At 40.8% G+C, this 25,791-nt stretch overlaps 1 protein-coding gene across 7 annotated transcripts in view; it reads right to left on the bottom strand.

Annotated features, from left to right (window-relative positions):
- CLEC2D (C-type lectin domain family 2 member D) overlaps positions 1–25,506 on the bottom strand; it is a 42,195-nt gene extending 16,689 nt beyond the window's left edge. Inside the window, exons 1-7 of one of the 7 annotated variants that reach the window (XM_055394333.2) lie at positions 16,784–17,026; positions 15,616–15,669; positions 8,532–8,660; positions 7,091–7,266; positions 6,391–6,497; positions 4,823–4,926; positions 1,810–3,088 (exon numbers count right to left, since the gene is read on the bottom strand). In XM_055394333.2, the coding sequence (XP_055250308.2) occupies positions 3,021–3,088; positions 4,823–4,926; positions 6,391–6,497; positions 7,091–7,266; positions 8,532–8,660; positions 15,616–15,669; positions 16,784–16,862 (717 nt within the window). In that variant the 5' untranslated portion in view covers positions 16,863–17,026 and the 3' untranslated portion in view covers positions 1,810–3,020. Of the gene's footprint in view, positions 1–1,809; positions 4,927–6,390; positions 6,498–7,090; positions 7,267–8,531; positions 8,661–15,615; positions 15,670–16,783; positions 17,497–25,316 lie in introns of those variants that run through there. The other 6 variants (XM_088837355.1, XM_088837356.1, XM_088837351.1 and 3 more) reach the window with 6 other exon arrangements.
- Positions 25,507–25,791: the final 285 nt, after the last annotated feature.

Here is a 25,791-nt window from a genome sequence, read left to right on the forward strand (position 1 = left end):
TTCATGGGGTCACAAAGAGTCAGACAACTGAACATCTAACACTTATATATTCTGGGATCCTCCCTTACCCTTTTGAAACAGTCCCTCAGAGGCTGCCAACCATGGGGCGATAGTCCTCAATAATTCTGTCAAATAAAACATAATTCTCGACTCACTTGTGTGTATTTTTCAGTCAACAATAGTTTATGCTACTGTGAGGATAGTCATACCAGAAATAACAACCATGTGAGCACAAGTGAGTGGAGGGCTGGGGCTTTGAGTCGCATGATATTAGCCTTCTGTTAGCCTTCTGTCCAGGGTGGGAGGAGAATGTACCAAAGTCAGTTGCTTCTCATTATATTAACAATTAACAGGCAAAAATGTGGAATTGAAAACAAAATGCCCTTTATATCAGCACCCTAAAAATGAAATGCTTAGGTAAAAATCTAAAAGTACATGTACAAGTTCTATATGAGGAAAAGCACATTTGGACGAACAGAATCAAAGAACTAAACAAATCAAGATATACTCCATGTTTACAGATAGGAAAACTCAATATTGTCAAGATGGTCAGTTTTCCCCAGTATGATCAATATATTAAATATAATCACAATAAAAAGTACAGAAAGTCATTTTATGGATTTTGACAAAATAATTCTAAAGTTTATATGGTAAAAGACCTATAATAGCCAACCCAATATTGAAGGAGAAGAAAACAGACTAGTCAATGCAAAACTCGTTATCTAATTACAGTAATCAAGATAGTGTGATGAAATAAGACAAAGAGATCAATAGGACAGAAAAGAGAGACCAGAAATAGACCCTCATAAATGTAGTCAACTGAACTGGGACAAAAGAGCAAAGGCAATAGAAAGGAGAAAAAGTAGCCTTTTCAACAAATGGTATTTGAACAACTGAACATACACAGAAATTATTTAACACTGATCAAATACACTTTATGAAAAATAACTCAAAATTGATCATAAACCTAAAAGTAAAATGCAAAACTATAAAACTAGAAGATAACTTAAGAGAAAACCTACATGCCTTTGGGTATGATAATGTCTTTTCAGCTACAACATCAAAGATGCAATCCATTAAAGAAATAATTAATAAGCTGGACTTCATGAAAATTAAAAAAAAACTTTTACCCTAGAAAAAACAGTATTAAGAGAATTAGAAGCAAACCAGACTGGGAGAAAATATTTGCAAAAGATACGCCTACTAAGTAACTGCTATTGAAAATATATATATACAAAGGGCTCTTAAAACTCAACCTTAATAGATACATCATCAAAAAAGATATACAGATGGCAAATAAGCACATGAAAAAAAAATGCTCCATACCATATACCATCAGTTCAGTTCAGTTCAGTCGCTCAGTCGTGTCCGACTCTCCGCGACCCCATGAATCACAGCACGCTAGGCCTCCCTGTCCATCACCAACTCCCGGAGTTCACTCAAACTCATGTCCATCGAGTCAGGGATGCCATCCAGCCATCGCATTCTCTTTCGTCCCCGTCTCCTCCCGCCCCCACTCCCTCCCAGCGTCAGGGAGATGCAATTAGAGTAATGAATAACGATGACGTACGACTGCATACCCATTATGAGCAGAATCTGGAACACTGACAAAACCAAATGCTTAAGGATATGAGGAAACATGCAACTCTCATACACTGGGAAAGGTAAAATGATACCATCCCTTTGGAAAGGATTTGGTGGTTTCTTATACAACTAGATATACTGGCACCATATGATTTAGCAACTGCACTCCTTGGTATTTCCAAAGAAGTTGGAAAATTCTGTCCAAGTAAAAACCTGCATTAAGAATGTTTTTAGCAACTTTATTCATAATTACCCGCATTTGGAAGCAGTCAAAACATCTTTAAGTGGGTGAACGGATAAATTGTGCAACATTCAGACAAAAAATTATTATTCGGAGGTATGTAAAAATGAGCTGTCAATCCATGAAAAGACATGGAAGAAACTTAAATGCATATTCAGTTCAGTTCAGTTGCTCAGTCGTGTCCGACTCTTTGCAACCCCATGAACCGCAGCACTCCAGACCTCCCTGTCCATCACCAACTCCCAGAGTTCACTCAAACTCATGTCCATCGAGTCGGTGATGCCATCCAGCCATCTCATTCTCTGTCGTCCCCTTCTCCTCCTGCCCCCAATCCCTCCCAGCATCAGAGTCTTTTCCAGTGAGTCAACTCATCGCGTGAGGTGGCCAAAGTATTGGAGTTTCAGCTTTAGCATCAGTCCTTTCAATGAACACCCAGGATTGATCTCCTATAGAATGGACTGGTTGGGTCTCCTTGCAGTCCAAGGGACTCTCAAGATTCTTCTCCAGCACCACAGTTGAAAAGCATCAATTCTTCGGCGATCAGCTTTCTTCACAGTCCAACTCTCACATCCATACATGACCACGGGAAAAACCATAGACTTGACTAGATGGAACTTTGTTGGCAAAGTAATGTCTCTGCTTTTTAATATGCTATCTAGGTTGGTCATAACTTTTCTTCCAAGGAGTAAGCGTCTTTTAATTTCATGGCTGCAATCACCATCTGCAGTGATTTTAGAGCCCCAAAAAATAAAGTCTGACACTGTTTCCACTGTGTCCCATCTGTTTCCCATGAAGTGATGGGACCAGATGCCATGATCTTCGTTTTCTGAATGTTGAGCTTCAAGCCAACTTTTTCACTCTCCTCTTTTACCTTCATCAAGAGACTTTTTAGTTCCTCTTCACTTTCTGCCATAAGGTTGGTGTCATCTGCATATCTAAGGTTATTGATATTTCTCCCAGAAATCTTGATTCCAGCTTGTGCTTCATCCAGCCCAGCGTTCCTCATGATGTACACTGCATATAAGTTAAATAAGCAGGGTGACAATATACAACCTTGACGTACTCCTTTTCCTATTTGGAACCAGTCTGTTGTTCCATGTCCAGTTCTAACTGTTGCTTCCTGACCTGCATACAGGTTTCTCAGAAGGCAGGTCAGGAGGTCTGGTATTTCCATCTCTTTCAGAATTTCAGTCAGTTACCCGATGGTAAAGGAGTGGAGAGGGATAAATTGGGAGATTGAGATTGATGTATACACACAACTCTTTGCAAAAGAGATAACTGGTAAGGATATCCTGTATTGCACAGGGAACATTACCGTATACTGTGTGAATTCCTATAGGAGAAATAATCTATAAAAGAGTGCATACATGTACATGCATAGCTAATTCACTCTGCTATACCTGAAATTAACACAACTTTTATTGGAGTGTAGTTGTAAATCAAAATTTTTTTACAGAAGAAGAAACCGAGAAATATACAAGTGAGTTGGAAGAAATGGAAGTATTGGATTGGCCAAAAAGTTCATTCAGGTTTCTCCATCCCATAAGATCTTAGCGAAAAACTGGAACAAACTTTTTGGCCAACCCAATAACACAGAAAGAGAGAATGCATTATAAATTTCTATTTCGTCCTTTTTGGGACTCATCAGTACAGTGTAGCTAATGCTGTAAAAATTTAAAACATTTTGTTTCTTAAAACTCAATAATATGTAACAGTTCTGAGATTTGGGTATCACAGCCTTCATTAGTAGAAGTATTTAACTATTCATGATTTAAGTGGGATAAAAGTAGGATGTTTTAAATCTAGTAAAGTTAAATAAAAATTGATATTTATATACATTTATTTGGTCACTGTAATTAAAAACATGAACACTGAAAATAAGTGTAAAAAGCTTTTTTTCAGTGTTTCTCATTCTACTGTTTTAAAATACAAAATCTAAAAGTAATGTTAGTCTTGGTAATTTTTAAAAAATTTATTTGGCTGCACCACATTTTAGTCATGGCACATGGGATCTTCAATTTTCCTTGCAGCATGTGGAATCTTTTCTTTCTTTTTTGCCGATTTCTGTGATTTCTTTTTTTTTTTTTCTTTTTTCTGCTTTTTGTGTTTTCTTTTTTCCATTGGAGTATAATCCCACATGCCACAACTAAAGATTCCATGTGCTGTACAGCTGATTCACTTTGTTGTACCGCATGTGGGAATCTTTAGTTGCAGCACATAAGACCGTCTAGTTGTGGCATGTAGGGTCTAGTTCCTTGACCAGGGATCAAACCCAGACCCCTTTCATTGGGAGCATGGACTCTTAGCCACTGGACCACCAGGGAGTCCTTAATTTTCGTGCTTTTGAAAATTTCCCTATATATTTGTAACTGATAGTAAGAGAATTTTGAATGTGTTAACCAGTTATAAATTTCTCATTATCATTTTCCATGGTTTTAGCTATCATAGTCATTTTTATGGTCCCATATGTGCAAAGAAAAGTGCTGTCTGTCTAACAAAAGAGGAATTCATTCATATTTTGTTGTTCGGTCGCTAAGTCATGTCCAAATCTTTGCGACCCCGTGGATGGCAGAAAGTCAGGTTTCTCTATCCATTCACAATTATCAGGTTCAAATATAAGTATCAACTCATATTATTCAACCTCTGGAGGAGGAAATGGAAACCTACTCTAGAATTCTTGCCTGGAGAATCCCATGGACAGAAAAGACTAGTGGGCTACTGTCCATAGGGTCACAAAGAGTCAGACACAACTGAAGCAACTTAGCACATACGATATTTAACACTTCGAATTATGCTCTTCCAAATCCCTATATCATTCAAGAATAGCTTACTTCTTCGCTGCTAGCAAATATTATAAATGAATTTTGATGATAAATTTTCAGCAGATCAGGCAATACAGTAGCAACTGTATATAGAAATTTATAATGCATCTCTTGGAAATGGTGTGTGAAATTCCCTAAAAACTTCTTGAAGTATTTAAGGATATGGAGACATTACTATTTGTCTTGCTGCAAATCCATTTTCTATTTCCGTATACCCTGGCACTACTGACTCCAATGTCATTCAGGTAGGCACATTCCCCAACTCCTGTGATGACAAATCTAAAACCAAACACAAAAATATTAAAAAGCATAGGTTGGACATCTGCATTCCTTCCTCCTCATATTCTTCCACACCCCCACTCCAGGTGTTTTTAATGTGAACCAGAGAAAAGTAAAAATCTGTCTTCATATGGCTTCTTAGTATAATATATACACATCATTTTTGTATTTAGTTCCTTTTCTATTCTCAAACTCTCTACTTGAATATCAGAAGATTGCCATTGCCCATCCCAAATCCAGGTATGCTGTTGACTACTTATTTAGCGCTTGCTGTTGCGGCCAAGTGAACTGCTGCCATGGGTATAGATAAAAGAAATTTTCATATATTGAAATATAGGGAAGTCATTCTGGCTTACACATGAGTTAACTTGAATTTTAGGCCATCTATAACAGCCTGTTTGTGGCCTATCAAACACATAGTGTACTTTTGCTTTAATGACTGAAGAAAAGGGCACATTGACCAGAAGTAAAAAATGTCCATGTTAAAAATAAAGATTGAATGTCTCTCTTCGAGGGCACTGTTGCTGGTCCTCCTTCAGTGATAAGACTCCTTTCCCAGGTGCCAAGGCCATACTGACCCCCCGTGTATGTGCTGGTCTATTCTTCTTTCTATTTGAAATCTTGAAGGAATGTGACCCTGACTTGTTTAATGTTCTCTCTTCTGACAAAACATAAAACTGGGCTAGAAACCCTGTTTCTCTGAAGCAGTTTCTCAGAGCGATTTGGGAGGTGGGCTTCCAGGCTAGTCCTCAGCTTGGCTCAAATAAAACTCTTCTCTTTTATTTTTGATTGTTTATTGATTATTTTCATTGGCCTTCAAAGAAGATGATTTTCAGTGTTCTCCTGACCTGTTTCATACATGTGTGAAAATAAAATTATGTACTTACTAGTAAATTCTTAAACAGGCTTGGCTTTGACTGAGGGAAGTGATTGCCCCTTTTTATTCTGTCTGCTCCAGTGTAATGGTTACAGTTAAGACCTCTCCACTCTAGTGTTCAGAACCCAAGATGTGTTACTAAGCTTCTTCCAGCGATAAATTATCACACAGGGAGGGATTCCCTCTGGGTCCCTGTTTATTCCTTTTAGGAGTAAACAGAGCAGCTGGCAGAGTGGACTGAGGGTCTGTGGATACCAATTCTTCAGTGGCTTTCCAAAACTATAGGACCCCAGAATACCTCAGCTGTTCTCTCTACATTCTAAATATGGATTTCAGCACAGTTTAAGTCAGTGGGTGAAAGCAGAAGAACTATGTCTAATGTCATCATCATGCTAAAGATTTCAACTGAAAACATGATATGTAAACTTTTCCCAAAGGCACTGCTAATAAACAGAAGAGCATACAAAGGATTTCTATTTCTTACATCATGCAGGAAACCTTTCATGATATTAAATTTACATTCCCATAAATACAACTCACACCCATAACTACATATTCATACAATAGAAGGCAGCCTAAAAACTTACGAGGCATTATATTTAGAGTTGTCTGTCCACTTCCAAGCATGCTGTGATGATTCTCTGCTAAGGCCAATCCAATGGTCAGAAGGGCCTTTGTATCTTTTCAGAAAGTTCTATTATAAAACACAGAAAGCAAAAACACATGTCTCCTTCATTTTACCCTTGAGTCCTCTTCCCCCCAGCCTTCTCTCTTTGGATGACAGCCTGGTAAGACTGAGAAGCTTAGACACTGAAGGGAAAAGACTAGTCCCCAGTTCTCAGCTTAAGTCACTCAAATGTCTCTGATCCTAAATTACATTAAAGTGATCACACATCCCAATTTGACTGGGAAAGTCCCAGGTTATACCTGTGGTTCCAACATAATATTGTCACTTCCAACATTCCAACATAATATTGTCACTTTCACTCCCCAAAATGTCCCAATTTGGATGATAAATTACATGATTACCATACTTCTTTTTACAGTGGGAACAATATATCTAATTTGAAGATTAACTATGAGGATTACATGAGAGAATGTGTCCAAATTGTGTCACAGGGTTCCAGGCAGAGAACATACCCAAGAAATATCAGGCACTAATATGCACTCCAAGCCCCCAAGTCTGCCTGGAATGCGATTCTTCCTCTTCTTTCAGCTGTCACCCTGTGCAGCCTATATCAGGGGCTAAGTATTTAACAAAGAACATGATCCAAAAATATTCCTTACCAGCTCCTCCTCTGTTTCAAACTGAGCAAGAACAGCTTCCAGTGAAGCACAGGATCTCTGACTGAATGTCCAATTCTTTGAGTCTTCAGAAAAATAAAAACACTTACACCCAAATCCAATCCAACCTTTTGGGCAGGTGACATACAGAACTTGTGAGTCTGTCTCTCTGCTTCTCACTAAAAGTTGTAAAGACACAGTGAAGTATAACAAATAAAATTTCTCATCCCTTTTATCTATTTGTCCACTTACCATCCTGAGGTCAGTCTTTTTTTACATATGTATATATACATATATACCTGTGTACATGTATATGTAGGTACAGGATAACTAAATTCCAAAATGAGGGGTTTGAAGAAAAGCACGGCCAAAGAACAGCTAGACTCTTGTACTTTTATGGCCTTGGCTAATAATCTTTTGCTTTTCTCAAAATCTGAACAGGGGCTACTTTCTATAGGTAGACAGACTTTTAGAAATGTTTTCCAAGGCCAAATTTGTCTGTTTTTCCAAATGAATAGTTTTCCTTTATATGTATTTTGGCACCATCCATTACATAATTTTCTCTCATCTTATTTTACTTCCAGGAACATATTCTCAAGTGCATTTCTAATGCCTCTTAGAATGCTATCAGCCTTATCAGTCATTTATAAAACAACAACTGTTACTCAATACTTGGAAATGTGATTGCACTTCACTGCTTGCCAAAACAAGTCTTTTGAGGTCGTTTTTCCTTTTTGGTTTCTGGGAAAATGGAATACTGAGATCCGTGATCATTTGCTGAGTACAAACTAGTGGCAGTTGCTTTTCCCAAGTGGTTTTATTATGTTGAGGATTTGCCTTAGAATAGAATGTTTTATGAAAACTATTATGTTAATAAATATACACATTACATGATTCTCAATGTAGCAGTCAAAACATTATTCTACAATGAAATTCAGATCATGGCATTCCTCTCCTACAATTTCCCTCTTCCTGATACCCTCCACTGCACTCAGATTAAAAGCCAGAGTCTCTACCTGACCCACTAGGCTGTGACCTCCCTGACCCCCAGCCCATTACTCTTCCTCATTCTCACCTTGCTTCAGCTGTAGAAGCCTCCGTGCTCTTCCCCAAACCTACCAGGAGATTCCTCCTTTCATTCTACTTGTTCCTGCCACCTGGAATGCTTTCCGCACATAGCCAATGGCTTCTTCATCTCCTTCAACAGTTTGCTGAAAAGTCGTTTTCTCAAGGAGGCTTGCCCTGGACACTTACATTCATCTCAACCTGTTACCCTATATTATAACATCTGCATCTTCCTGCTATTAATAGAATAGGACTATTTTGTTCACTGATACACTTCAAGCATTTCACACATCCTGGCACATAACAGAGCTCAATAAATACTTATTGCCAATGTGAATGTGCAAAGAACATGGTACAACAAGGAGAATAGGTAACTCACCTGCCACAAGAATGGAAAGTAACGCCACAATTAGAGCTACAAGTATAAAGATAATCACAATGCAGCAGTACAGCTTGGCAGGTGTAACAGGAGATGTAATTGCTAGGCATTTCTTTCGGAGATCTTTACCTGTAAATAGAAATGTCATAATCTCAATCTCATGGAGGTATTAGAAAGAAAAATTTATCACAGAATCAACATGTAAAGTCAGCTGTACATCACCTCCTCTATTGCCAAACTCTCTCACTAAAGGTCCATGTCCAGGAGAGATGACCACAGCCCAAAAGTGACTAGAGAAAAGAGAAACTGAAGCTTTCTCCCCTGGAGAGTCTTCCAGTTATTGGAAGAAGAGCTAATAAGAGAGTGAGAAATGAAAAGAGTAGAAATCAGAATGAAACGAAACATACAAACAATTCAGATTTGCCTCCATAAATAACAAATTTGGTTAGAAGTTCTGAGAGGAGCATTAGAAAATTAATCACTACAATTCATCATATTAACCGAATAAGAGAAGAGAAATGGATATGACCATGTCTATAATTATGACATAAAATGTGGAAAAACGTAACAGTCATCCAAAATAACAAAGCCCAACAAACTATGAACTGAACTTTCACTTTTCATAGAAATAGGGCAGCTAACATGATACTTAATGGTGAAAAAGTGAAGGCCTTCCTCCAAAGGTCAGGAACAAGGCAAGGATGTCTGCTCTCACCAATCCAATTGAACATTTTACTAGAGTTTCTATGAGTGCCAATAAGGCAAGAAAAGTAAATAAGGCAAAAGTAAAAAAGGCAAAGAGATTAGAAAGAAGGGAAAATGTTTCTAGAAGTCACATCCACTCTCCTCCCAGTAGAAATGTCAATTTGAAAATTATCTGCACAATAAAATACCTTCCCCATAGCCAAGGATTCCAGGCACACCCACCCCCTGCCTCATCCCAGCTCCTGTGTGCTCTAGCAATTCCAGGCAGATAATGCAGCCTTAGACAGCTTCCATCCAGGGCTTCCTGTGGGCTCCTAGGAGCCCAGGCTCCTGTCTACCCCCTGCATCTGCCAACTCCAGCAGCTCCAGGTGGGGCTCCTGTGACATTTGGCTCCCAGTGAACTCTTGGGGACCAAGCCCCCAAAACCCTTCCCTCAGGACTGGGCAGTCCAGCACGGAGAGAGACCCTCTCCCTGTGGGAAAGGGGGAGTAAAACAGCACCTGCCTTCACTACATCTCCCAGATCTGCCTTCCCCATCAGTCTGACTCCTGCAGCCCTGTGTGACTCCCTGCAGACTCACCAAGCAAGGCCCCCCTCTCCCAGGTGCCTACCAGCTCCAGTGACCCAAGTGACTCCTGTGACACCAAGTTCCCAGCAGGCTCCTGGGAACTAAGGCCTCCTTTCACCCATGACTGCTGACTCTAGCAGCCCTAGACAGCTCCTGTGACTTCCCTGCTGGCTGCCATGAATCAAGAAACCAACATAACCAGTCATTAGGGAAACAGATAGTAAGATACAGTGAGCTGCCACAATATGTGCATCAGAGTGGCAAGTAAAACAAAATAACAAAACTAAGTGATAGGGAAGAAAAGACACAAATGGAATTCCCATGAACTGTTGGAAATGTAACTGTATAGCCACTTTGGAAAACATCTTGGCAGTTAGGTGTGGTGAACATATCCTTACCATATGCCCTAGCAATGCAAGAATCCTTTGGTGTCTATGCAAGAGGAATGAAAACTTCCATTTACACAAAAACCTAGACTTGAATATTTATGTTAACTTTATTCATTATTGGACTTCCCTCATGGTTCAGCTGGTAAAGAATCCACCTGTAAATGTAGGAGACCTGGATTCAATCCCTGGCTTGGAAAGATCCCTTGGAGAAGGGAAAGGCTACCCACTCCAGTATTCTGGCCTGCAGAATTCCATAGACTGTATAATCCATGGGGTCACAAAGAGTCGGACACAACTGAGTGGCTTTTGTTTCACCTTTTTATTCGTCATCACCAAAATTGGCAACAATTCAAATATCCTTCAGCTGATAGAAAGATAAATAAATACCACTTGGTATTAGGAGAAAAGAAAAACTTGACTTTATATTCACAATTGCTCATTTCTTATTTTTCTTTGGCTTGTTAAATTTTAGTGAGGCTCACTCTCCCCCCAAAATCCCCAAACTCTGGCTTGCCTGAAAATGTAAACAAGCTCTAAAAAGAGAAGTGAGATGCATCATAGCTCATGTGTGATCATGAGTTCATGTCCCCGGGACACAAGTGGGAAGTGCTAACTTCAGGATATCACCCACTCTTTACACTTCATGCTCTCTTCCCCCACAAGTGTCCAACCCACTTCTTGACCTGTTTATAAAATGAGAACCTTTATCAGAGCATTTTTCCTATTGCAGGAGTCCTTGTAAATAATATCTCTCCTTCTTAACACTATGCTATTGATAACACAGTACAATATGGATGAATTTCAAATGCACGATGCTTAGTGAAAACAGTCAGACTCCATCGACATTCTTCTAAAGCAAGAGTATAAGGAAAGATAACAGATCAGTTTTTATCAAAGGGTGGATAGAGAGGAAAGCAATGTTTACAAAGGTGTGGGTGTGGGCAGAACTGTTCTTTATAATGATTGTGATGTGGCTACACAACTATATGTATTTGTCAAAACTAGAAGTGTACACCAAAAGAATGACTTTTATTTTTTTATTTATTTTTAATTGAAGGATAGATGTTTTACAGTGTCGTGCTGGTTTCTGCTATACAACAGCATGAATCAGCTGTAAGTATACATAGATCCCCTCCCTCTTGAGCCTCCTCCCACCCTCCCATCCCACCCCTCTAGATCATCACAGAGCCCTGACCAAAGTAAGCTCCCTGAGCTTCCCACTAGCTATCCATTTTGCACACGGTAGTGTATATATGTCAATGCTACTCTCCCAGTTTGTCCCGCTCACCTCCCCCTCCTAAGTCCATTCTCTATGTCTATGTCTCCATTCCTGCCCTGCAAATACATTCATCAGAACCATTTTTCTAGATTCCATATATACGCATTAACGTATGAGATCCAACCAGTCCATTCTAAAGGAGATCAGTCCTGGTTGTTCAATGGAAGGACTGAGGCTGAAACTCCAATACTTTGGCCACCTCATGGGTGAGTTGACTCATTGGAAAAGACCCTGATGCTGGGAGGGATTGGGGGCAGGAGGAGAAGGGGACGACAGAGGGTGAGATGGCTGGATGGCATCACCGACTCGATGCACATGAGTTTGGGTAAACTCCGGGAGTTGGTGATGGACAGGGAGGCCTGACGTGCTGCAATTCATGGGGTCGCAAAGAGTCGGACATGACTGAGTGACTGAACTGAACTGAACTGAACTGAACTGAATGATGCCTGCTTTTTAAATTTATTTATTTATATTAATTGGAGCATAATTACTTTACAATACTGTTATGGCATCTGCCATACATCAACATGAATAGGCCATAGGCAAGCATATGTCCCTTCCCTCCTAAACTCCACCCTCCCACCTCACTCCTCCCCACTCCATCTCTCAAGGTTATCACTGAGCACCAGCTTTCAGTTTCCTGCATCATATGTCAAACTCCCACTGGCTATGTATTTTACACATGGTGATATATATTTTTCAATGCTATTCTCTCAAATCATCACACCCTCTCCTTCTCCTACTGTGTCCAAAAGTCTGTTCTTTATGTCAGTGTCTCCTTTGCTGCCCTGCACATAGGACCATCGGTACTATCTTTCTAGATTTCATACATATGCATTAATATATGATATTAATCTTTCTCTTTCTGACTTACTTCACTCTGTGTAACAGGCTCTAGAGGTTCATCCACTTCACTTCTGACTCAGATTCATTCCTTTTCATGGCTGAGTAGTATTTCACTGTATATATGTACCACAACTTCTTTATCCATTCATCTGTCAACAAACATCTAGGTTGCTTCCATATCCTGGCTAATCTAAATAATGTTGCAGTGAGCACTGGGGTACATGTGTCTTTTTATGATTTTCTCAGGGTATATGCTCAGTAGTCGGATTGCTGGGTAGAATCTTATCTTCTGAATGTCAACTTAAGAACAACATTCATAAATAAATTAGCTACAGAAAAATCTGATTTTTTGAAATACCAAATAAAATGAATATTTATTTTTGAAAAAAAAAGAATGAATTTTACTGAATGTCAGTTATATTTTTAAAAAGTTCCTGCTGACTTTCTTTAACCACTACATTTCTCTCACTTCACGTATATCTTTCACAATGATGTGGGGAGGGTGGTGCTCAGTTTAAATGCTAGATAGAGGAAAGAAGACAGGATTGGCTTATTTAAAAGCTATACAGTGACATTTGGATGTGGACTCCATATAAAAATCTCGACCTTCATGCTTTCTGGCTGTACCTTAAAGCACAACCCTCTTAGAAACTCAGTATGTTATGACTTCCACAATTTTTTTTCATTGTTAGAGAAGTGAGATGTAAATCTCCTGTTACATCTCTCCACTGAATCCCCTATTTGCCCCCTTAGGATCTTCTAAAAGTCCCCTCTTTTTCTTCTTTATTTCCTTTTGTCTTGTTCCCAACAACCTCCCTTGCTTCATGTTCCACTTTTCTTTCTTGCATATTTACTTCTCTTCTACTTCTTTTGGTAGGGGAATAAAAATTGCCACCTCAGGAATGTCTCCTTGGCATGTAGATTATTTTGAGCTGAAAACCATTAATGCCCATAAAAAACTCAAGAAGAAACTTTGGGCCTCCCCCTAACTGCCTAAAAGAATTTAGGTAGCATCTGTCCCCAGAATACAGCTGCCACCACATATATCTGCAAAGAATAGGGGCTGAGTATGTGAGGGACGCTGAGCAGGGCCTGGAGATCAGAGTTCACTGTGTCCCTAAAGATCATTATCTCTGCACAGCACTGCAAACCTTTACTCGACAAACATTTGGTTTTCCATTTCCATGTCAGTTAACTCCCTTCCCTTTGAAGTCCCAAACTACTACCCCTAACATCTTTCATGTTTAGCTGGAGATGGTATTTAAGGTGAAGTTTCTGGTCATTTTGGCCAGTTACTCAGTTTTCCTGGGTCTGTCCCACGTAAACATGTTATTCAACTTTTGTTTGATTTTCCCTTGCTACCTGTCTCATGGGGCTTCCCCGTTGGCTCAGCGGTTAAAGCACCTGCCCACAATGCAGGGGACCTGGGTTCGATCCCTCGGTCGGGAAGATCCCCTGGAGAAGGAAATGGCAACCCACTCCAGTATTCTTGCCTGGAGAATCCCTTGGACGGAGGAGCCTGGTGGGCCACAGTCCACAGGATCGCAAAGAGTCGATCATGACTGACCGACTTCACTTCACTTCACCTGTCTCAAGTTAATTTAATTAAGAAGAGCGGAGGAAATTTTCTTCCTCCCTGACACTTTCCTAAGGTGCATTCTCTTTCTGTCTCCCTCTAAATTCATATGCCTCTTATAGTACACTCAACACAAAAACCTTCAAATTTCCAGCTTGAAAAGTGATAATAGGAATTGTCTTACAGAAGAACAGAGAAATGAACCATATTACTGGTCTACTGGTTTTAACTTTTAGTTTCATGTCCTAGAAAACTTAGTTAACTTACTTGGCATTGAAACATGTCTGTTGTCATATGTGAAACGAATCACCAGTTCAGGGTCGATGCATGTTACAGGATGCTCGGGGCTGGTGTGCGGGGATGACCCAGAGGGAGGATAAAGGGAGGAGGGAGGGGGGAGGGGGGTTCAGGAGGGGGAACTCATGTACGTGTCAATGTATGGCAAAACCAACCAATATAATATTGTAAAATAATCGCCTCCAATAAAAAAAATAAAGAAAAAAAATTTTTTTTAATTAGATTTCACCTTTGTGCTGCTCAGGTAGTTTCATCTACGTGGCTTAGATGAAGCCCTGTGTTTCAGGAACTTCAATATCCTATTGTCCCAGATAAAAAGTAAAGTTCAGGGAGAGGGGAGAATGGAAGAAGAGAGAAGAAAATGCATATTTTTAGCAGAAAATAGAAGTTCAGTAAAAGCTATAAAAAGTATTCTTTCTACTGGACTGAAGAAAAAACTTGCATAAGCTATGTTCTTTCTATCATCAAATTTACTATAAACTAAAAATGCTAAAGAATTTGCTGGTGGGTAGGTCTAGGTCCAGTTCCTACTTTCAAACTCTACATCTGCTTTTAAATTACCAAAGATTAAAATTTTTAAAAATAGAAATAAATAAATTACAAAGGATCTATATACCAATAGAGCCAGTTTTTGCAGGTAACTTTTAAAAAATCAATAATTATTCATGATTTTATCAAACAAAGTCTCTTTAGAGAACAATAAGAAATTAATTCTCAGCTCCCAAGTTGCACTAGTAGTAAAGAACCCACCTGCCAATGCAGGAGACATTAGAGACGCAGGTTTGATCCCTGGGTCCAGAAGATCCCCTGGAGGAGGACATGGCAACCCACTCTAGCATTCTTGCCTTTAGAATCCCATGAACAGAAGAGACTGGTGTCCTCCTCCAGGGGATTTTCCAGACAAGAATACTGAAGTGGGTTGCCATGTCCTTCTCCAGGGAATCTTCCCGACCCAGGGATCAAACTTAGGTTTCCAGCATTGCAGGCAGACTCTATACTATCTGAGCCACCAGGAAATCCCTTAATTTAACTAAAATGGTTATGTTTAAAAGATGCTCATTTCATTTTTATGATCACTTCTGAAATTTTCTGGTAAGACACATTATATAAACTACTTTGGTAATGTATTCTAAACAGGATGATATAAAGCTTAGCTGAAGATGTGCTATAATCAAAAGTCCAGAGAATGAAAAAAAGAGAGAGAGAACACAGAAGTACACCAGAGCCCATGAGACAGAGAGAGACATTAAGCAAGAGAGAGACAGTGCATGCATGCTCAGTCACTTCAGTCATGTCTGATTCTTTGTGACCCCATGGTCTAGAGACTGCCAGGCTCCTCTGTCCATGGGATTCTCCAGGCAAGAATACTGGGGTGGGTTGCCATGCCCTCCTCCAGGGGATCTTCCCCATCCAGTTATCAAACCTGCATCTCCTGAATTGCAGGCAGATTCTTGACCAACTGAACCACTTGGGAAAGCTGGAGAGAGACACAGGGAAAGACAAAGGGAAAGTCATTTGAACACATAAATGAGCCTCAATAGATTTCATCTGAAACACTTAATGACATCACTGAAAATCACATTTACTCTTAATTCCAAAAGAAAATTTTTCAGGACAGTTCTGTGCCCAAGGGTAAGAAAATATACTTTTGTATTTGTTTAGATTTTTTTTGAACACAAAATTGTGACTTTTACTCATACTTCTTCCAGAAAATGTGACAACTCATTCAAAGCCCAGATCAAAAGTATCTTCACAAGTAAAGCCATCACCAATTCCCTGTTGCCGCTGCTGCTGCTAAGTCACTTCAGTTGTGTCTGACTATGTGCGACCCCATAGACAGCAGCCCACCAGGCTCCGCCGTCCCTGGGATTCTCCAGGTTTCATTAAATACCTCATAGTACAAATCACATAAAATTGTAGTAACTCATTTGTCTGTCCCTGAGATGATGAAGCCCTGAAGGCAGGGTCTAAATACAATTCGGCTTTGTAGCTCTGTGTCTAACAAATAACAGATTCCAAATATATTATTATTAGTTTCAAACAGACTACAGCATAGGTGTCATGGTTAATTTTTTTTAACATATACATGTGTTTATTCTTTTTCAAATTCTTTTCCCACTTAGGTTGTTACATAATATTGAGCAGAATTCCCTGTGTTATATAGGAGGTATGGGTAACTTTTATTAGTATATGTATTACAAAATTGTTGGTGTCTGTTTGCCATCACTTTGGGATATAATCATCTATTATTTAACATCATAATGTGAGTTGCCAGAATGCAAGTAGCCAGCAACCTGGAGAAAATACGAAGACTAATTAAAAACAAAACCCAAAGACCATTTTTCTCTTAGCCTCCTATAACATAATTCACTGTGCAGTACTATTTAAGTAACATATCCAGTAGCAGAATAACTAACATAACAATTACACACCTACCCTCTTACCCAACTCTGGTCCCTCAAAACATCTCTCCTTCTATGGAGGTTAACTGTGAAGCACTATTTCTACTCTGCTCTCAGTGATAAGTAGTATAAGAACTCCTCTCCCCAGTTCCCGTTTTGTTTTGTCAAAGTTTATCAATTTTACCTTACCAGATCTCCACATCTCCAAGTTCTCTCTGTAGGTAAGATCTGTCTCTAAGATTTTTAAAGACGCCTCTGTCGTTGTCATGTTTCTGCTTGGGAAAAAAAAGGATTTGGTGGTACCTTTTCTCAGCAGTTGCAAAGCAGGAAATGTGAATTGAAAGGAACTTCTGTTAACATTTGGCTGAAAAGAAACTAGCAGCCTCTCAGTTTAGACTCCACCTCTCATGCAAAACAGCCTCTTGATGAAAGTGAGTGAAAAGCTGCCTTAAAATTCAATATTCAAAATCTAAGATTATGGCATCCAGTCCCATTACTTCATGGCAAATAGATGGGGAAACAATGGAAACAGTGACAGACTGTATTTTCTTGGGCTCCAAAATCATTGCAAATGGTGACTGCAGCCATGAAATTCAAAGATGTTTGCTCCTTGGAAGAAAAGCTATGACCAACCTAGACAGCATATTAAAAAGCAGAGACATTACTTTGCCAACAGAAGTCCATCTAGTCAAAGCTATGGCTTTTCCAGTAGTCATGTATGGATGTGAGAGTTGGACTATAAAGAAAGCTGAGTGCCAAAGAATTGATGCATTTGAACTGTGGTGTTGGATAAGACTCTTGAGAGTGCCTTGGACTGCAAGGAGATCAAATCAGTCAATCCTAAAGGAAATCAGTCCTGAACATTCGTTGGAATGACTGTTGCTGAAGCTGTAATACTGTGGTCACCTGATGTGAAGAACTTACTCATTGGAAAAGACCCTGATGATGGGTCTTTTCAGAAGGCAAAAGGAGAAAGGGATGCCAGAGGATAAGATGGTCAGATAGTATCACTGACTCAAGGAACATGAATCTGAGCAAACTCTGGAAGATAATGGAGGACAGAGGAGCCTGGTGTGCTACAGTCCTTGAGTTTACAAAGAGTTGGACATGACTTAGCAACTGAACAGCATCATGTGACTATGTCACTGGGTGCAGACCTTCCAAAAATGTACATGTTGTTGTTGTTCAGTTACTCAGCCTTGCCCAACTCTTTGTGACCCCATAGACTGCAACACACCAGGCTTCCTTGTCCTTCACCATCTCCTGGAGCTTGCTCAAACTCATGTCTATTGAGTCAGTGATGCCATCCAACCATCTCATCCTCTGTCATCCCCTTCTCCTCCTGCCTTCAATCATTCCCAGCATCAAGGTCTTTTCCAGTGACGCGACTCTTCACATCAGGTGGCCATGTTTAGAGTCATCTCTTGTGCTGTTGGAAATGAGGCACAAGCTAAGTGGACTCCGAGCTGTCCACTTAGCTGTCCAAAGCTATCTGGACTTTGTCCCCTGTGGACAGATACCCCAAGATAAAGAGGAGGAGGAGCTAAATCCTGTTCAGATATGAGATAGTACTTTTCTCATTGTCAAGGTCCAGAGGACCTTTCCAAGAATACACCCACAGCAAGGCTCTTTGTAAATCAAAAAGGGAGTAGTGTCAACCTGCCCACAGGCCTCTTCACTAGAACCCATCTTGGCTAAGAAATATGGGTACACACATGGGAGGACACTGATATATTCTAAATCTGGACTCAGAATGAGCCAAAGCAAGATGTTTGGCCAAAGGAAACCCAGAAAAAAATCTCATAAAAGTGATTCAAACTACCACAAGGACCCGACGCTCTGGGCTTGCCAGGGTGTGCCTATTCACTCGTACTGTTTTCCCTCACTAGTTTTGGTTTCTCTGTGGAAATTCACTTTCTGGAAATGAATCCTAATGGCCAGGATTCAGCACTCAGCCTGACTTCAATCTCTGGCCAGAAACCAAAGTCCTACTTCAAGTCCCTGCAGGTTGAGGCCACCCAAGCTCAGACATGTCTTCACAAAAATCTTTGTCTTTCTCTGTTTGTGGGGAAAAAAAAAAAACAAGGAGACTTTAGAGGTAGCACAGCCTCAAGATGAAAGAAACTTATGTGCCTGAATTTCCACGTGGAAGAAAGCTGTGTTCTAACTAGAAACGCCTATATTTCACAGCTACATGAGTGGTAAGTAAATCTACACTGTGCTATCAATGAAATTTAGGAGGTTATCTACTGTAGCAGCTGTGTAACGTATCTAGTCAGAGTGGCAGCCTCATTTTTTCCATATTTTTTGCATTACTAATCACTTCTTATCCAGTCACCAAGTATCTGCTGATTGTTTACTACTATGGTAGGAACTGAAAAACAAAAGCTCTGCAAATTCTGATGAAGAGAATGAAGCAGGAACCTGGGTCTTGTGTGGGAGAGGTCTGGATGGATTTTCCAGAATGGCTGAGGCAAGTTTAATGTCTTCTCTGGTGTCTATTCAAGACAGCGACATTTAAAAGATCACAGTTTATAGTACCACCGAAAAACTGACAGAGCTAAGAGCAACGACAAATTGAAATTATAATAGAGTGATCATTATTATAATGAAGTGTTTAGCATACAAAAATGGAGTTGGAAAGCGAGGGTCCGATTTCAGAATTCAAGAACTAGAACTTCTTTGTATCTTTGTTTTGTGCCACACAGAAGGACAGAGTAACACCTGCGAATTCCTGTGGCCTCAAGGTACCCCAAGAAATCCTGTTGTCTCCCTCAAGATCTCCCTTCCTCCCTTCCCTGTGTTCACGCAACAAGTCCTTGCTTAACACACTTCACTTATCAACTGAAGTTTTAATGCTTGAGAAACAAGTTCTGTAACAAACCCATGGCTTATCACATTTAAAGAAATAAATAAACTTCCTCCTTTTTTTTTTTTAGTGTGTCAGTCACAACCCAGAGCTTCCTGCACCTGTGTCTCCGAGTTGGGGCTCTAACAATCGAGCCAAAAACTGCCTCTTCGTCTCAATCAGGTCTTCGTTTGTGAAATTTTAGTTAATAAAAGCAATACAGTATGAAAACGGTGACACAGTTAACCTGCATGACACCAGGAAGGGAATTTTTTCTTTTTTTTTTTAACACCCTTATACTGCCAGCGGGAGCTTAAGGCTCTTCAGACAAAGTGGAAAGACAAGTCTCCCCAAGAACTCTGAGACCTCTGTGTTTCTGGAAAAGAGGGGAATTCAGGCCAGTTCCAAAGGGATCTCAACTTTTCAATTAAGATACAATCCTGGGAGCTAGACAGACGGAGACATAAAAAGGGGAAAGACCCTGAACCAGGTCACTAAGAACACCTGCCGCCCTCTGTCAGCCTTTCGAAGCCCTTAATCCCTAGACCACAGAGCTTACCCTAAGGAATCTCCCAGTCACCCACTAAAGTTCTGCAAACTCCTATGAAGAGGGCGGTTTAGGCGCACAGCCTTCCAGGGAGAAATCAAGTTAAATTTTTTTCAAATCACGCAACCAGGCCAGATGTTCAGCCCGTATTGGGACAGCCCTGGAGGGTTTGCAACCTGCTTGAGACCGAGAAGGCAGTTTCTTCTTTCTCTTCTCTCGGTTGCGGTTCCTCTTTCACTATGACTTTGCTCTGGACCAGAGGCGGCCAAACCGGGAAGCGGCCTCTCAGGGCTGCGCCGCCCTCTCCCGGTGCCTCCAGCTTCCCTGTGGGGCGACCACATCCCTCTCCATCCGCGGCTGTCTCCCATATCCAGGTCTCAACCGTCTGCTAAGATCTAAGCGAGACACCGGATGCAGGGTCTGGAAAATTAGGCCCATAGAGCGGATGGTACCCCAGATGGTACTAGATAACCCTCCCTCCCCACCACCCTCCACCTTCCGCACTCCGCCCTAGATCTAGTTACGCCCCACTTCCTGAGTTTCATTTCTCAGGATGTTGAGGCAAAAAAGAAAGTCAGAACACTTGTAAACAGGATGCCTGCCGTTGAAGGGTCTTTGGGTCCTTTCCAACCTGCCAAATGCCTGATGGGGACCTGGTGGACTAACGGTGGATCTAAGAGCACAGCCCTCTGCTCAGGCTGTCTGCCATGCTGGGTCCCTTCCTATCTGAGCAGGAAAAAGTCTGCATAAATCTCCACAGCCTGAGAGTCTCCCTGGCCTAGCAGAGATGGGGATAAGGCTCTGTCTCTTTGAGGGTCAACCTGTGGTAACCAAGACCTCCAAGAATAGAAACCCTGTTGTGTGTAGCCACCCACACACAAAAACCTACCCTAAAAGGTGTTGATTTTTGGCTTGTTAGCACCACTGTTCTCAGGAGATTATACACAGATCAAACCCCCAGGCTATTATGTTCTGAGACTACAAAATGAGGAAAGGTTATAAAGGCCAAAAATTACATGATTATATAAATTGTCAGAAATTAGGATTAGAGTTGGGAACAAATAAGAATGCTTGTTTAAACAGGAGTTGTTTGGGGCTCAAAATGTTTGTTGTTACACAGTTGCAGGTGTAGGAGGGAGGCCCTTTGAAACTATGTTTGCACCTGGCACTGCTTGCAGATACTATTTTGAAAATGTCTGGTGATGGTCTTGAGTCTGATTTAATTCAGAAAGTTTAAGTTCTCAGTGATGCATCTGCAAGTTTTCAGATGCAAGAATGCATCTGAAACTACCTCCACCTAAGGCCATCTGGCTCCATTTTGTATGTGTGAACCATAGTTACTCCATTTTTATTTTTGAAAGATCTTAAATACATCATCAGGCTTCCCTGGTGGCTCTATGACGAAGAACCTGCCTGACAATGCAGGAAAGGCAGGTTCAATCCCCGGTCCAGGAAGATCCCTTGGTGAAGAAAATGGCAACCCAGTCCAGTATTCTTGCTGGGGAAATTCCATGGACAGAGGAGCCTGGTGGGCTACAGTCCATGGGGTTGCAAAAGAGTTGGACAGGACTTAGTGACTAAACAGCATCAGCAAATATATCATCACCTGTCTACATTACCCTTTTAAGGACTTTTGTGGGGTGATAAGATTTCAACCCTAAGGATCTGCTACAGTGAGACTGGTCCAGTTGGAACAGAGTTTACAAACAGAGTCTTAAGACAGTAATAGCAGAAATCGGTCTTCAATGAACAAAATTTTTTTTCCTGGTGAGTTATTTTGATCCTTGAAATGATTTAGAAGTTTCACCAAGTGGTGACAATAAAAAGCAGATGACTCTTTAGAAGACAGTTTGTCAGTTTCTTATGAAATTAATATACTTGCCAGATCACCCAACAGTCTCACTTTTTGGCAGTTACAGGTATGAGTTGAAAACTGATGTTTATTCAAACTTACACAAGTGTGTTTATAGCAGCTGTATTTATGATTGCCAAAACTTGGAAGCAACTAAGATGCCTGTTAATATATAAATGGCTAAACACACTGTAGACTCTCCAAACAATGGCATAATGTTCAGGGACTTTAAGAAAAGTTCTCAAGTAAAGAAAAAATCATAAAAAAAAACCTTTTGTGCAGGTTATTAAGTGAAAGAAGGCAATCTGATAAAGCTACATACTGTAAAATTGCAACAATTTGACATTTAGGTAAAGGCGTAACTATGGAGATGTTGAAAAGACATGTCTGAGGGCCAAGGTGGAGAGATTTGGAGGGATGAATAGGGGGAGGCCAAGGGATTTTTAAGGAATGAAACTGTACTCTGTGATTCTGTAATGATGAATTTAAAAGTACTAGGTGGTGTTTTGAGAGATTCTCAAGAGCTCTAGTTCCTTTATGTTTCAGCACAGAAAGAATCCAGTGAGAGGCAAAGTGATAGATAAGAAGTGATTTATTAGAATAGGAGGTTTGTGAGGCTAACAAGTGGGTGGATGAGAAGGTGCTGTGCCTGAGAACTTAGTGGGCTATAGTTTTATATTAATAATCAAAGGAAAAATGGGGAGGGGGAAATACCACTTTTTTCCTCATTCTTGAATAGATGTCAAGCTTCCATCGTGTCAGCTCTGCCCTCACGTCAGGCTGGGGAGTTTTCTTGTCCCTATGTGGTTAAGCCAGGACAGTCATAGCACTATGGTAAAATTGTTTCAAGTCTCAGTACCATGAGGGTCTTTCACTTTGAATGTCACCTTTCTATTTTATTGTTTTTTTAATATGTGCACACAGCTTGTCCTAGGGGTCATTAGCTTACTGAGCTCACTAGGTGGACGTGGGTCTCATGCCATCATTGTTCTATTGTTTTGAGAGATGTCTCATGCTTCTGTTTGGCAAGGTTTTGTTGCCAAGCAAGCCTGCTTGGTTTTGTAGTTAAACAAACCTGCTTTTTTAAGCAATCATTAACTTACAGGGGTTTCCCATTCTCATACTTTTTTACTTACAATCACCAGTGGGATTAGCCATTTAATTATCTGCTTTGTCCCTTTACTCTATCCCTATCAAATTCATGTCATTATGAAAGTGAAAATGTTAGTTGCTCAGTCGTGTCTGACTTTTTGCGACCCCATGGACAGTAGCCCACCAGGCTTCCCTGTCCAAGGAATTCTCCTGGCAAGAATATTGGAGTGGATAGCCATTCCCTTCTCCAAAGACTCTTCCTGACCCAGGATTGAACCCCAGCCTCCTACTTCACAGGCGGATTCTTTACTGGCTGAGCCAACAGGAAAGCCCAAGCTTGCCATAGCATATAGAACATAAAGAGTAAACCCTAATGTAGTCTATGGACTTCAGTTCATAATATTGTAGCAAAATTTGTTCATCAGCTGTAACAAATAAAGCAAACTAATGCAATGTGTTTAAAACAGGGAAAGCTGTGAATGAGGAAGAAATGTCTATGGGAACTCTCTGCATTTCTGCTTTTAACCCGAACCTGAAACTGCTTTTTTTTTTTTAATAAACCTAAAATGGAGTCTCTTAACTTAAAAGAGCAGTTGACTGTTAGTCAGCATTATTACTGTTTTTAGCTCATTGACCTAGGAAACCGCTCTCATCCTTAAACTAGAACTGGAAGTTAAAGATGTGACATATACGGAGCTCTAGTGTGTTCTGTGTGACATGAGTTAAGGGTCAAAGATTATGTGCTGTCATAATCCTTTAAACTTAAAGCATAAGTCTGAAAAAGGCACCTTAGAGACCACTGGAGACAATGCTGAACAAATTAAAGCACTAAACCATCAAGAGAAAAAGAGAGGCTGAAATCTCTACTTTTGCTTTGCTATGACCACAGTAACTTTTGAAACAGAATTTTTATGCATCAATCTACCCTTGCTGAAGGGTAAATACAATTGGGACTTCCCTGGTGGTTTAGTGGTGAAGAATTCAGCTACCAATTCAGGGAAATCAGGCTCAGTCCCCGCTCAGGGAACTAAGATCCCACATGCTGTGGGGCAACTAAACCCTCAGGCTGCAACTAGAGAATAGCCGTGCCACAAAAAAAGACTGCATGCCTCAACTAAGACCCACTTAGCAACTAAACTACCGCCACCATAGAGCTTCTCCATCTTCAGCTGCAAATAGTATAATTAATCTGATGGTGATATCCATATGTAGATCTGGGCTTCCCAGGTGGCGCTTTGGTGAAGAATTCACCTGCCACTGCAGGAATTGTGGGGTCAATCCCTGGGTGGGGAACATCTCCTGGAGAAGGTTATCTCTTGACTTAGGCAAACACCTGTCTAGAGCTTAAACAAGGGGCTTCCCTGGTAGCTCAGTTGGTGAAGACTTTGCTTGCAATGCATGAGACCCCAGTTCGATTTCTGGGTCAGGAAGATCCCCTGGAGAAGGGATAGGCTACCCACTCCATTATCCATGGGCTTCCTTGGTGGCTCAGACAGGAAAGAATCCTCGTTCAATGCAGGAGACCTGGGTTAGATCCCTGGGTTGGGAAGATCCCTGAAAGAGGGCATGGCAACCCACTCCAGTGTTCTTGCCTGGAGAATCCTCATGGACAGAAGAGCCTGGCAGGCTGAGACCCATAGTGTCACAAAAGAGTCAGACATGACTGAACGACTAAGCACAAAGTGTACACAAAGTTAGGAAAATATCAAGGCTGTCCAGGTCACCATACACATACACAACAATCTTGTTCAGAGGTACCCTGGCACAATAAGCAACACAGTAAATATTGTTTTCATCCACTCTAATTTAGACAGACTACCTACCCAGAAGCAGAGCTACTGTTTGCAGTACAATGGTCAGCCTTGAGCAAAATTTATTTTAGCTTTTTTTTCCTCTGCATAACTTGGTTTTGTAGGTATTACAGGAGCAAAATGTGGTGCGGTAGGTCGCAAAAGGAGCCCAGGCTTTGGAGATAGGAAAGAGATGGTCAGTCTTGCTCCATGCTGCTGCTGCTGCTGCTAAGTCACATCAGTCGTGTCCGACTCTGTGTGACCCCATAGACGGCAGCCCACCAGGCTCCTGTCCCTGGGATTCTCCAGGCGAGAATACTGGAGTGGGTTGCCATTTCCTTCTCCAGTCTTGCTCCATACTCATCCATAAATTCAAAAAAATCCAATGCCTGGATAAGGCAGATATTAATGTATCAAATGAAATAATGTGAACTGAAGCATTAACCAATAACTTGAGCCTTCTGATTTCAGTATACAGAAGGTTTCAGTTCAGTTCAGTCGCTCAGTTGTGTCCGACTCTTTGTGACCCCATGAATCACAGCACGCCAGGCCTCCCTGTCCATCACCAACTCCCAGAGTTCACTCAAACTCACCTCCATCGAGTCGGTGATGCCATCCAGCCATCTCATTCTCTGTCGTCCCCTTCTCCTCCTGCCCCCAATCCCTCCCAGCATCAGAGTCTTTTCCAGCGAGTCAGCTCATCGCATGTGGTGGCCAGAGTATTGGAGCTTCAGCTTTAGTCCTTCCAATGAACACCCAGGACTGATCTCCTTTAGAATGGACTGGTTGAATCTCCTTGCAGTCCAAGGGACTCTCAAGTCTTAGGATATTGAAAAAAAAAAAAAAGGCCAGCAGCGCCCCCTGGTAGGAACTGTTAGTAAATGAACTCAGATTTTTAAAAACATTAAACAACAAAAAGCAACCCCAAAGCAAAAACCAACCAGCCAACCAGACAACAAAAACAACAAAGACCAGCAAAGCAAAAAACAGTTGGGTTTTTGAAGCAGCTACGCAAGTTTCACTCTAGCAATCAATACTCCATTTCTTTATGTGCGTGTATGCGTGGGT

This window comes from Moschus berezovskii, chromosome 6 (assembly GCF_049115385.1).
Source record: "Moschus berezovskii isolate FMDL1 chromosome 6, NW_MosBer_1.0, whole genome shotgun sequence".
In the NCBI taxonomy this organism is placed as follows: domain Eukaryota; kingdom Metazoa; phylum Chordata; class Mammalia; order Artiodactyla; family Moschidae; genus Moschus; species Moschus berezovskii.